The sequence below is a fragment of the Camelus bactrianus genome, chromosome 29 (genome assembly GCF_048773025.1).
Source record: "Camelus bactrianus isolate YW-2024 breed Bactrian camel chromosome 29, ASM4877302v1, whole genome shotgun sequence".
NCBI lineage: Eukaryota > Metazoa > Chordata > Mammalia > Artiodactyla > Camelidae > Camelus > Camelus bactrianus.
The window spans coordinates 11,129,116-11,142,734 of NC_133567.1; the positions used below are offsets into that span (position 1 = coordinate 11,129,116).

At 41.8% G+C, this 13,619-nt stretch overlaps 1 protein-coding gene and 1 long non-coding RNA gene across 5 annotated transcripts in view; one reads left to right on the forward strand and one right to left on the reverse strand.

The window, feature by feature from the left end:
• The window catches only part of LOC141575511 (uncharacterized), a 136,159-nt gene that overhangs the window by 69,475 nt on the left and 53,065 nt on the right, over positions 1 to 13,619 (forward strand). The window lies entirely within an intron of this gene.
• The window catches only part of CPA6 (carboxypeptidase A6), a 181,273-nt gene that overhangs the window by 53,870 nt on the left and 113,784 nt on the right, over positions 1 to 13,619 (reverse strand). For all 3 annotated transcript variants that reach the window (XM_045507112.2, XM_010970621.3, XM_010970622.3), the window contains exons 3-5: positions 9,843 to 9,967; positions 2,272 to 2,386; positions 130 to 231 (exon numbers count right to left, since the gene is read on the reverse strand). In XM_045507112.2, coding sequence (XP_045363068.1) covers positions 130 to 231; positions 2,272 to 2,386; positions 9,843 to 9,967 — 342 coding nt within the window. The remainder of the gene's footprint in view (positions 1 to 129; positions 232 to 2,271; positions 2,387 to 9,842; positions 9,968 to 13,619) is intronic.

Genomic DNA, 13,619 nt, shown 5'->3' on the forward strand with positions numbered 1-13,619 from the left:
TTTTTTCTGAAATTACCAGACGATGTTAACTAGGAGACACTATGAAAGACCAGTTCATTTCTTCCCCCGTAAATCGAACCTGAAAAAGATGAATGTTTAGTAAATATTTAGTTAGTAATTTCTTTTTACCTTTAAAACAAAGAGAGATCTTCCCTCATATGAGTTCCCAATAGAGAACATGTGAATGAGGCCTGAATGAGTTTTATTCAGATGATGCATCCAATGTTGAATCTAAAAGCAAATAAATAAAAACCATATCAGACTCACAATTATGGAGCTTTTAGTAAACAAAACGTAACACAAAGACAACGGTAGGTCTCAGAATTCAAAAAGCATGCATGAAGTATAAAATTGAACGAAAACCCAATTTTGTAGTTTTAATTTTATTCAGGATACTTAAAACCACATTTTATTTTTATGTTTTTATAAATAGTAGCTTAATGCCTTTATATTGCTCCCTTTTATAAATTGTCATTAATATCTTGATGGCAGAATCTTAAGAAAATTAATGTGTTCTGGGTTCTTTTTGAAAATCAAAATTTATTTCCATTTTCCTCCAAGTATTTAAGGGGAAAAGAAGTCAGCTTCAGAAAAACCACCCCAACTCTTTGAAAGTGCTTATTAGAAGTCTTGCATATTATAATTTGCCACCAAGTAGAAGATGCTGAGAAAAAGGCATTATCTTTTCACACTTCATGGTAATTCTGTGCAGCCACACATCGGAGGGCAAGCTCTGAATAATTCCCCCAGTAATAGCGATATATTTGCATTGATCCATTCACACACATTTATCTGTCTTCAGGAAAAGGTATATTTGAGATGGAGAAATAAGGCACTTAGATGGATGACATTTCTGACTTAAAAGCCCAATAAAGGAGTAAGGAAGTCACACAGAAGTGTCCCACTGTTTCCCTGATGTGAAAAAAGCCTATCCTGAAAAAACAGATTTTGGAAGGTACCCATATTTTCTTTTCTTTCTATTTTTATGTAGTCTAATGAGCAGGATGCACACATGTTTGTGTATATGCACATGTGTGTTTATGTATGTGTATATACGTATCTGTTTTAATATACTTTTACATTTTGACTTTTTCCTAGTGCGTGTTAATAGCACTTTGAAGTGTCAAGTTATCTAAAGCTTTTCCATTGCTTCTAATTTCAAGCTTCTAAAAAGTAAGTTAAAAAATGTAAACTATGTGCCAATAATTTTGAAAGAAAAGTTGTTATCAAGAGAACCAAAGATTCTCTTAAGAATGTCACAGGATCTCAGTAATTTCATGACTGGCATTCCTTTGCTCAGTTCAGGGGAATAAAGAAAAAATGTATGTACGCATTCATTCATTCATCCTCTCAACAACTATCTATTTGGAAGCCTCTCTTTGCTTGCCCTGGGGTAGAGTGGTGAAGGAGACAGCTGTGGCCTGCCCCCGTGGCACTGGCAGCTTTTCAGGAGTGAAAGGTGTTGCTCAAATAATCATACAATTCCTTAATTAAAAACCATGATCGGCATCACATCCATGCCCTATGAGAGCAAGTAATACTCTGGGGGTTGGAGACAGGGAGTTCTGACCCAGTCTGGGAGAGCAGAAGCAGCCATCCTCTTGCTCAGGCTGCATAGGAAGAATAACTGGTTTTTACCCAGGCGTACAGGAGTGGGAGTGGGGATGGGGTCGCTGAGTTTTCCTGGTGGAATAAATATCTGCGAGCTCAAAGACCCTGCGGTGCCACAAATGAAGCTTGGTTTTGGGGAGATCTCAGCTTTGTAGAGGGTGTGGGGCACACAACAAAGTTCACTGCCCTCCAACTCTGGCTCACTCCACCTTCCACGGATTTTTCATGAAGGTGTTGGTAATTGCAGCTGGCCCTCTGTATCGGTGGGTGCAGAACCCGCGGGTCCGGAGGGCGGACTGTACTACAGCCACTGCACACTAGGGACCTGAGCATCTGCGGGTTTTTGCATCCACAGAGGGTCCTGGACCCAACGCCGTGTGGATACCGAGGGCCGACTGTATAGCCACTTTACTGCACTCTTCTGTTGCACTTCCCCGTCCTTTGTAGGGTGGGTTGGATAAAGCAGGTGAAGTTAAAATTATTTTGCTACCTCTTATATCTCCGTAAAAGGCTTAGTGGAAGAGAAGTGAGGTGTGTGGGCAATGCCAGTATTTTTCATGTAGTCCCTGCCTCTGTCTTTATGCTTCTCTCCCCGTCCTGAAACCTAAGTGGTAAAAACGCACTTATAAAAAGGCAACAAAAGCTCCTCGGATTACCTACTTCTTTTAAGGAGTGATAAACTTCATAATTATATCCAGAGAGGGATCTCCGACTTCTCTGGGTGGGCAAACTGCTTCCCTCTTCCAGTGCTTTCTGAAGATCTTCTATGAGGATCCTGGATTTGAAATGATAGACATGATGAACATTAAATGGAGATAGTATAAAAATTGTTCACTATCAAAAGAATATCATGCATCTATGGAAAGGACAGTGAAGACAAAAGAACAGTGGAGACTGACATTTCTAAAAATACCCAGTTGTGGGAAAATAAACATTTTCAGGAAATAAAAACTTAAATAAATGGTGTAATGAATATAAAATGTAAAATTATCGGCAGATGTTCCCAAGTAATAATGATGCTGATAATAACACTGTTGCTTGAGCAGCTAGGAGAACCAAATGATGGGGTGGCTATGCTTGAATTTACTGAGCACCTGCAGGTGGTAGGCTCTGTGCTGTGTGTTCTACATACATGATCTTACTTAACCGTAATGAGGTAGATTTTATTGCTAGCTCCATTTTACAAATGGGGAGCCCAAGCCTCAAAAGGGTTAAGAACTTGCCAATATCACTCTCCTAGTGAGTCCAGAGCCAGAATTGGAACTTGGACTGTGAACCCAAATTCCAGGCTCTAGACTCAAGTCCAGTGTGACATCATGAAAAATGGAGCATGACAAGTCCCCCCCACCCCCTCGTTATCCGCTGCTTCTATCTGTTCCTATCCCTCTGGTCATTGAAAGACTTCTCTCGTGTCATCACCCAGCACACCTGACCCAAATACTCAGAGAAAAGGGGAAGGAAAGAAGTTACAATCCTCAGGAGGAAATGGAAGAAATAACCAGAGTGGGGAAAAAGCTAATTTCACTGCCTACCAGTCCAATCAAGGAAGCTAGAAGAAGACAAGCTCAGATAATCAAAGTGAATGCATTTGGAAATTGAAGGCTGAGGCCAGGCTGAGGGATTCCAAGGTCATGGAAATGTGTGGAACCAGCTCCAGCTAGAGTCATTGGTGTTCTTGATGAGATAGGCTTGCCTCCCCAGTGCTCACCCATCTCCTCTAACTGGAGTGCCATGAAGTAACAAGACATTCAGATCATCTAGAATACTTAAAGATGTCAAAGAACCTCTGAGTGATTTTCCTGGTCCTGGCAGGTAGCTAAAACACTTTGCTTTCATATTTCATCTTCCAAAAGAACCTGTTACTTGGTGGTTTAAATGCTATTAAAAGCACATGTAATGGCATCTTTAAAGGACTTTCAAAGTTGACCTATATAAGCCACTTAATAAAAAACATTATCCTGAATTACTTGAAAAAATGCTTTTTGGTCCATGAAGGAGGTAGATTACTTAGGGTCATGTTGGGTGTAGGACATTCTTTTTGATTTACTCATTTGTTATTTACCGAGTACCCACTGTGGACAAAGCACTTAATCAGGAATTTATCATCAGCTCACTGTTCTATTTCAATTTTTGACATTAAAACTAGAAACATATTAAATATCAAGATAAGATGGACTGGTACAAACTTGGCGGACTTGCTTGGTAGTTGCTTGCAGTGGCTCAAAATGCCAGTGGAGGTTAGATTGTCAGTCTGAACATAATCTGTCTCAGTGCTTTCTTTCTTCCTTCAAGGAAAGGAGTTACAGATGAAAGCAGGTTTGCCTGGACTAAAGACTATTGCCAGGGTGGGTGTTAAGAACCAAATGAACCTCTATGTCAATGCTGAATCTTCCTGTATTGTGAGAGAATCTGGGATGGTCAAGAAAAATGCAAGTTTGATGAGGGCTGAGATGGTTGTATATTGTCAGGAATTTCTAGTTCCTGCAGGCAATCTTCAGAGAGATGTTTCCCTTACCAGTACCGTCTATCCATTTCTCTTGGCTACTTTTCCCTATTTCAGGAAATTAAGGGGTGGGGGTGGGGGGAAAGTGAATAGATGTGCCAAAGCCAGAAATCTACAGAATAAATCTCCTTCTGAATTTCCAGTTTAAAAAGATATATAATCACACAGAAAAAAGTTTTCAAAGGTATAATAACCTTTTTGGAATGTTTACAAAATTGAGCTGTAGAATATTGCATTATTTCCAAAGTGGACAGATCTTCTAAATTATAAACAAATGCAGATAGCTTGTTTCCACTCAAGGTAAGACCAGTTCCTCATATTCATCACCAGAAAGTTCTGAAGTTCAGGTGCTGATGCAGTTCTTGGTAGAACCACCAACTGTACCCCTTAGAAAACTAATAGTTTCCTAGGATTTTCAGTATGAAAAACTCTGCTTCTTAACTGATTAGATTCTTTATCATTACCAATTGATAAATGACTGAATGTATTACTAATCACATAATGAAATGCCCATTCAGAGAATTGTCTTTCTAATTCTACTGGATAATTGCTTCTACAGAAGATTTATCTTAATACTTTCTAGTCAAGTTTGCTAGTATTTTCACCAAAGTAAGAAAATGTTGAAGTTTTTCGTTTTGAAGTTGTGGAATCCCTCTAGTTGGGTGGGTAGCTTCTTTGATGAGTAAACTCTCAGGGCTTCTCAGTCTCATTTTAAAGTTTCCAAGTGCCCTAGTCTTGGAATGCCTAGTATTTATCCATTCATTTAGGCTAGTGATTCTCAAGATAGGCTGCTTTAAAATCACCCACGAGCTTTACAAAATGTGCCACACTGAGCCCGACTTAGACAAAAATCTCTGTGCACAGGTAGCAGGCGGTGCTAAAAGCTCACCAGGTGATTTTAATATATTGTCAGGATCAAATTTAGGCTAACCATCCGGAAACCAGTAATTTAGGCTAATCAATCTAGAAACCACTCTCCGTCTTCTCAGTGTCTGTATTAAATAAAAACGGAAGACAGTATGAGAATATGGCTGGTCCCTGCTTCCTCCTTCCTCTCCTGAGTGTCTGTGCTAGACGTGGTCACCTGCCTCTCAGCACTCATCCCTCCTCCCTCTCTGGGCTTCCTGTGCTGAAAGGGCTGGGAAGCTGAAAAGGACTTTTCCTCAGCTCTCTTGCAGCTGTGGTTCTGGGTACAAATTCATGAACTCTGGCCAGGTGGGAAGTCAGGAGCCGGGCAGAGGCCGCCTCTTGCTGCGGTGCTGTGGCTGGGGCCGTGTCGGGGCCGCAGAGACGGGACTGTTCAGAGGCGGCTGGGGGACAGGACTCAGAGCTCCAGGGGCCGGTCACCAGCGTCGTGGCATGAGAGGCAGTTATGGTCATGACAGGGGTGGCAGCAACAGCTCCCTGACCTCTAGACAGTTGGCTTCACTTAAATCATTGTGTTTTGGGGTCTGTTATGGGTTGAATTGCATTCCCTACCCCTAAATCCACATTTAAGGTCCTAACCCAAATCTGAAGGTAACTCTAGTACCTCAGAGTGTGACCTTGTTTGGAAATAGGGTTGTTGTACATGTAATTAGTTATGTTGAGGTGACTGCAGTGGGCCCTAATCTGCCTGGGGTCCTTATAAAGAAAAAAAAAAAAAAAGGATTGGGGGAATTAGTTCAGTTTGGGAAGATGCTAAAGTTCTGGAAATGGATGGTGCTGAATGTGCTTAATGACACTGAATTGTATGGTTAAAATGGTCAATTTTATGTATATTTTACCATAGTTTAAAAAAAGGTTGGGGGAGAATTAGGACCCAAAGACAGATACATGTAGAGGGAAGCTGATAGGAAGAGAAAAAGGGAGGAGACGGCCACGTACAAAGCCAGGACAGAGGCCTGGGGCCTGTCCCTCCCTCACAGCTCTCAGGAGGAACCAGCCCTGCCTCTGACTTCCAGCCTCCAGAATCATGAGACAGTACATTCCTGTCTTTCAAGCCAGCCAGTCTGGGGTCCTGTTACGGCGGCCCTAGCAAACTAACACAGGGCCTCTGTTCAGTAGCTTAGACTGTACCTTGACACAGGCCCTTAGACACCCACCTGGAAATTAAAATAATTGTGATGTGGCAGGTCTGGCCCCATTTGTCTTGTCAAGTTAGTTGACGGGAACCGAGCAGATTGATAGAAGCCCAGGAAGTGGAGCCCCCCCGTGGCTTTTGTAACTCTCGTTGTTTCTTAGTTCTTTATGGCTGACTATTCTTTCTACTCCAATTGTATGCACTCTTAAAAGTGACCAGATCTGTTAAGAACTTTCCAAGTGATGTCATCAATTAGTACGAAACCACCTCCCAAAGTTTTCAGGGTGGAGAGGAGGCTCAGCATTTGAAATTCCATTACCAGTTTTTGCAGGTATTTAATTTACAAAATGATTGAATTATTTTTTATAGCAAAATGAGTCACCTCATCTGTCATGTCGTTAAGAGGGGTTGATCATGTAGGGGCCAGACCCATGGGGTCACATTATCTCTGCTAGAAAGATGACTATAGCTTCACAGTATATACAGTTGTACAGAGTAAATGATAATCTTTTGAAAATACCCCAGGATACAGTCATAAAAGTCAATTAAAATGATCTCTACCTACTGCCCCATGGAATTTAATTGACTCTTACGTATTATTATCTTGGGATCAACAAAATGAATAATCCTTAATGATTGCTCTCCATGAGGAGACAACTGGTTCAAAACACTCATTTTTTATATTCTCTTCTCTGTGACATGAAGTGTGATATTTCATTCTGTGTCAGTTCCACATGACCCATATTGAATGGCAGAAACAGGGACCTGTTAAAATAACTGGTATATTCTTTTCTTCCAAATAATAATTAACGAAGCATGTGAGTTGTTACTGAGCCCCTACAGATATAAACTCTTTCCTGCCAGGCATTCAGAGAATCAAAGCTACAGCGGAGCCTAAAAGTGTTCAATATGAACAATAGTTTTATGCACAGCTGTGGCTCTACCCTGTTCTAGAAGCACAGATAAAATATCTGTTTGCAAAAAGCCTATCTGTACTTTAATAACTGGCAGGGAGGTATTTGTGTGGACCAGGGAGGATGTCACTGCCCCTCTGCACCCCTCAGCCCATCTTGCACAGAGATTAGGGCTCTCACCTTAGTCTCACAGAGCCACGAACCCTTCCCAGGCCCTGCTGGACATCATCAGGGGTCTTTGTGCCAGTTTTGGCAGTACAACCACTTGCTAAAAAGTTGGAGTCACTGAGGTTAGTCATTTACAATTATGCTTCTCCACCCTGAAATCCTAGGGTTCCAAACCAAAAGTAAGTCACTCCTTCCTGTCTCATTAATTCACTATGCTGCATTTCTCCCCCGAGATTCTGCACTGACTCTCCACCTCTTGACCATTTCCTTTCCCCTTGTGCCTGCTAGAATCCCTCTTTCATCGTAAACAAAATTCCTACATCCTCTAGTCTCTTCAGAGAACTCTCTTCTCATAGTCTTGCCCCAACAGAAATTGGACTTTCTCAAGGACACAGGTTCTTTTGTGTCTTTCTCTTTTCCCACTTCTCCTACTATGGCGCCAGAAGGGAAGGAGGTCTGCATTCTCCAGGACCCCCATTTGTGCTTCCTCATTAATCTTCTAACTTCCAGGAAGAGTTCATCCACCCTTCAGCATCATGTCATTCCCGGCTGTTTACTTCTAACTCCTGGCTACTCCCTGAATTTCCTGTCCTAGGAGCACGTTCTCTCCCTCCACCTCAAATCCTTCCATCAGCCAAGGAGATTCAAGACTGCTGTGGTGATTTTCTGGTGACGACGCCCACTCATTCTTGACCGCATCAGCCTCAATGATCTCCACTCCACTTCAGCCATCTCCTTCATTGCTACCCCTATCTTGTCACCAGTCATAAATGTCCTACCTTGGAACTCTAAGCATCCAACAGCCTACACTTTGTCAAAACTTCTTTCCTTCCAGTTTGTTGCCCTTAGTCACACCATACCTGTTTTCAAAATAAAGATCTCAGTATCTCCCTTGATTCTTCTGTTATGTCCCATCATTCTTCCTAGACTCTCCTCCCTTCCTATCCAGATTAGACCCCATGGATGGAAAGTTGAGCTCATATCTCACTGGGAACCTCAGCTTCCTTGCCACCCTGATCTTTTGTCATCCTGCCCAACAACCTCAGCTCCGCGTCAGTGCTACGACCTCTCTTCTCTGCCACAGCCACTTTTATTGGTTCTTACCCCAGTTTTTCCCATGGCAATGCTCTTCAACTCCTATTTCTTCACTCTGAGTAGATCATTTTGCTTCTCACTTCATCCAGAAGATTTGGCTGTCAGTTACAATCTCTTTAAACTTGTTGACTCTCTTATCCACCATCTTACCTAGACCTGCATTTACCTCTTTGGTTATATGGATAAATTATCCTTCCTACTGTTCAAACCCACTTCTCCATTGATGCATTCTTTCCTGCATCATCAATGTCTCCTTCCCTGCTGGTCCTTCCTCTCAGGTGACATGCTGAAATTGCCCCCGAACCAAACATATTCCAAATCTCAAGCAGTTACTGATGCAGCGTCTCTCCTTGCTTTCTGCCTCTCCTCTGACTGTAACTTCTAAGAGTAGTCTGCTCTGCTGGTCTGTGTTCTCATCTCCTGCTCACTTCTGTCTTCTACTCCTAACAATCCAACCCCGCCATTAGCGTTACCAGTGCAATCTCATCACCAGATCCAAAGGAAACTGGTCACTCCTTTGCTTGCAGGACATCACTGCAGCGCTTGGCACCGTTAACAGCCCTTCTCTCAAAGGTTTTCTGTTTCCTCTTTGACTCCTGTGACTCTCCCCCATCTCTCACTTGTTCCATTCTTACTACTTAACTATTCCTTAAAAAAAAAAAACCCTCAAAATAGCCAAATCTGTCTCCTTGGTCACCAAAAATGGAAGACTTGGAGTCATCCTTGACTTCTTCCTCTGCCCCTCTATGTCCAAACAAGTGCAGAGTCCACGTGGTTTTGCCTCTGAAGTATATTTTTGAATTCTCTTGATCCCCCTACTCTGGTCCTGACTCGGGGCCTCACTATCTCTTATCTGGGTTACTACTGCAGTCTCCTGTTGCCCCTCCAGCCCAGTTACCTGGGGTCCCCTTGCTTACATCCTCCAGTTGTGCAGCCTCACCCCCAAGATGACATCTGAGCAGCAGGCTTCCCACAACCCGACCTCCCCGGTCTCTTCAGTGCCTTTTCTTTCTACTCTCTGACTTGCACTTTGTACGCCACAGCACTGCACTACACCAGCTCCCTGCACACATACTGCTTCTTACCTTTGCTTGCATTGTCCCCTCCTCCAAGGTCCCAGCTCTCATCCTTTGCCTAGGTGACGCAGCTCCTGCCGAGTCTAGCTTTTTTCTGCCCCTGCCCCCTCCATTCACTTCTAGCATTGATAAGCTACTCCTTTCCTCATACAGTAAAATCCTTCTGTGTTTACACTGAGTGCTTAGTGGTGATGGTGAAATGACAGGGAAGTGTGGTTGCTCCCCCTTCCCCTCATTACACTAATAATAAGCCCATGAAAGGTGAATATAACTGTATTATATTCATGTTGGTTTCTCCAATGTGAAAATAGTACCTGAAACACTGTTGTTGGCATTTAAGAAATAACCCGAATACAGTTATCTTTCAGTTCCATTTGCGACAAATGAATTAAGCAATGAAAAGGAATGCTTACTTGTATTGGATGTTGGTTTCCTGTAGGAAGGCTAGCAAGGCTTGGGAACCATTGTGGGGAATACGGACATCAGTGACTGTTCCCTCGGATACATAGAAGATACTGCCGGGCTGCCACAGGTCCACCTGTAGTGCAGGAACCAGCCTATAATTCATATTCAGTGTAGGTGGGGAAAGATCCATGTCACAATGTCAAACACGTTGTCTTGTTTGCACACAGCAATACCAAACACATTTTAGAGTTAGACTCAATGCTTTCATCATTGGGGCAAAACTCTTTGTTGATTTTGAATTTAGTGTCCAAGTTATATCACATCTATATAGAATCTGATGATAATTTACAATAAAGACCAATAAAGTCACAAGATAAAAATGAGATAAAATAGTTTTAAGTGTGACTTTGATATTGTTTCAAATTATTTATTGCACAAACTATTTGAATAAGAAGAAAGAGAAAGATCTAAATGACCCTTCCTCCTACTGCACAAGCAAACTGTGGTAGCTTGACAACGTTTAGTAACTTTAAATGGAACACCTCCAGGTGCCTCCTCCCCCCATGACACCTGCCATATTGACCAGTTCCTACCCGGCCTTCACGTGTCAGTAGAAACATGCCTTTCTCAGGGGGACTTGTCAGCTAGGGTAGGTCTCCCTGTCGTAGTTGTCAGAGCACCTTGTGCTTCTTGCATCATGTAACTTCCTCTTACCAGAATGTAAGCTCCATGAGGACAAAGGATTTATCCATTTGGTTACCACCTCATTCCAAGTGCCTAGAATGATGCCTTGAGCATATTAGCAACTCAGTCATTACTTGCTGCATGAATTTAGACCCCACTGAGTATTTCCCTACGTGTTCACCGTGTGTTCAGAGTTTTGCAGGAAAGCAGGATTTGTATCGTCTTGGCCTACGGTAGTGTCCCCAGTGCCTTGTTCCGTGCTCCACACCTGGTAGGAGCTCTGCATTCATTGAAAGAATGACTGAAGCCAACTGGGATGGAGCAGAGCCCCATCTTCTGTACAAGCCACAGGCTCCATTTTCAGTTAGGCAGAGTTTGTCTTTACAGTCATGTCTGTGTCCTCCTGCATTTCCAGTCTTGGGCTCTTAGAGGATCTTGATCTCTGCTAAGACGTTATCTGATAAGGTTCAGTTACTTCATCTTAGGTGTTAGTGCCTGCATTCTGTTAGAGAACTCTGGAAGACCAAAAATACTTCGTGGTTCAAGGGAATACACCTCTAGTGGTTCAGTTTCATCTGGAATAGGGTAGAGAGGCATTTATTTTGGGGACAAAGAGTTTACCTGTTTTCTTTCAAGCAGCTGACTCCTCCACTAACTTGCAAGGGCAACTCTGACTCAGCTAACGTGCTAGTCCAACAAGCACAGAACAACAGAAGTGTGGGGCTGGGAGGGGTGCTGAGAGGGCACCTGATCCATCTGTCAGCCCCTGGGCAAGGACACATCTAGGACTGAACCAAACTGTTCCCAATAGATGCATCTAAACCACATCTTTGAAGTTTCCCAAAGAGGAGAGTCGACGATGTCCCAATTTAACTCATATCCACATTGAACAAGATCATTAGACACTTTCTTAATCCCTTACATGGCAGCACAGTTTTATTTTTTCTTGTGCCATTCTTCAGCGAAGAATGGCTGCTTTTTTGCCTTTGTGAGATAAAGCATGTTTGTATCTTTCACTTTTCCTTAAAGGGTTAGGAAAATCTAACATACAATCATCTTTGCCTCTAAACCCATTACAGAGACAGATTTTGATATTAAGGTGCATCTCCTAATAATGCCTGTGGAGATGAGGAAATAGAGCTGTATTTAGAGGGTAGAGAGCCACAGGAACCTGAAATGTATGAATAACCACTCTGGAGAGGACTCTGTCAGTGCCGTTTTCTGGGGCATATGCTAAAATAAGAAGCCTCATCCCACAGAAGAGAGTAGCTTCCCCATAGGAAAATTCCATGGAAGAAGCAAACCCTACGCCCCGACCTGGAGGGGGGCTTCCTAGCAAACGTCATCAGAAAGCAGCTGGTCTAAAAGAAACCAACGGAAAAGAATGTGCAAAAATCAGAAACTGTATTTTGGCTTGATATTAGGAAAGTAAACTAAGATCAATTATCAGCTTTCTTCAGTAATGTTTTAGGGAAAGGGTGCTTGGCTAAGTAACATGGACAGTTCCGCCTGGGTGGCAGGCAGACGCCTGTGTTAAGATATAGGGGACAGTAATACTCACGCGAGATTTGTAAAGTGCCACCCATTTTTTAGGTATTTTTGATCTTTTCAATAATACTTTGAGATAGGAGTTCATTACAGATACATTTCATGAACAAGAAGATGGATTCATAGAGGCAAAGCCACTTTCTCAAGGATGCACAGCTACAAAATGGTGACACAGGATATGCCTAACTTCAGTGTCCATAATTTAAGGTAGTCTACTTAAATATTGTCCACTCATCCTGCTTCTCTACTCACAAGCCCTTAATTTTGAATTTTTATTATATTCAAGTGTAATCTCAGACGATGCTGCTTCTTAGGTACTGCATCCTTTTCTGGTGACAGTGGCTACTTCTGCTACTCGGTTAAAGAAATGCTTTTTTTTTTTTTTTTTGAAATAGTATTATTTGTCCTTTGTCTACCTCTGATGACTTGTTAACATTTAAAATATTGGTGAGCTGCTGGAAGGGGAACTTGGCCAGAGAATATGGTCTTCTATAAACGAAAGGCATTTGGTAAGTTGTTAATATTATGGAGCTAACTTTACTCAGTCCCCATTCTCTCCAAGCCCAGAAGCATTTTGCAAATTACCACTTCCCCAAAGTACAACCCCCCAAAAATTCAACAAAAGTCTCCAGAAATTTAGGCAACCAAGTCTCCTGTTGTTTCACCATTAAAGATGAAAATATATTAACAACTAATTAGGGTTTGAAAATATCATAAAAATTAATGGCAGCCCAATAGTGGAATGAAATTAAGTTAATCCAAATGAAGCATTGCTTGTAAATTTGAATATAACAAATTCATACTGCTAGCCTAAGTGCTAGTCATCAGAAAAGCATTATTCCTACAGCATTAGGTACAGGTGGAAAGGCCTAGTAGAGCTTTGCTTTGGTGCCCAAGTTTTCCCTCTAATCCTCTTTCGGGCTGAATGATGATTGTCATAATTAAGTCTCATTTATCAGACCAAAACACACATGTTGGAAAAGAAAAAATTCGTTAACAATTACCTGAACTATTAACTGGTATATGCACTGATTTGAAAGAATTGTTGAAGCCCATCTGTCAGACTCTCAGAACATATGAGTAATCAAAAAAAAAAAAAATTATAACTCTCCCAGACTTCAGACAATACTACATAGCTACAGTAATCAAGACAGCATGGTATTGGAACAAAAACAGACATATGGACCAATGGAACAGAATAGAGAGCCCAGAAATGAACCCGCAAACTTTTTTGGTCAACTAATTTTCGACAAAGGAGGCAAGAATATACAATGGAATAAAGACAGTCTCTTCAGCAAATGGTGTTGGGAAAACTGGACAGCAGCATGTAAATCAATGAAGCTATAACACTCCCTTATACCATACACAAAAATCAACTCAAAATGGATCAAAGACTTAAACATAAGACAAGATACAATAAACCTCCTAGAAGAAAATACAGGCAAAACATTATCTGACATACATCTCAAAAATGCTCTCCTAGGGCAGTCTACCCAAGCAATAGAAATAAAAGCAAGAATAAACTGGGACCTAATGAAACTTACAAGCTTCTG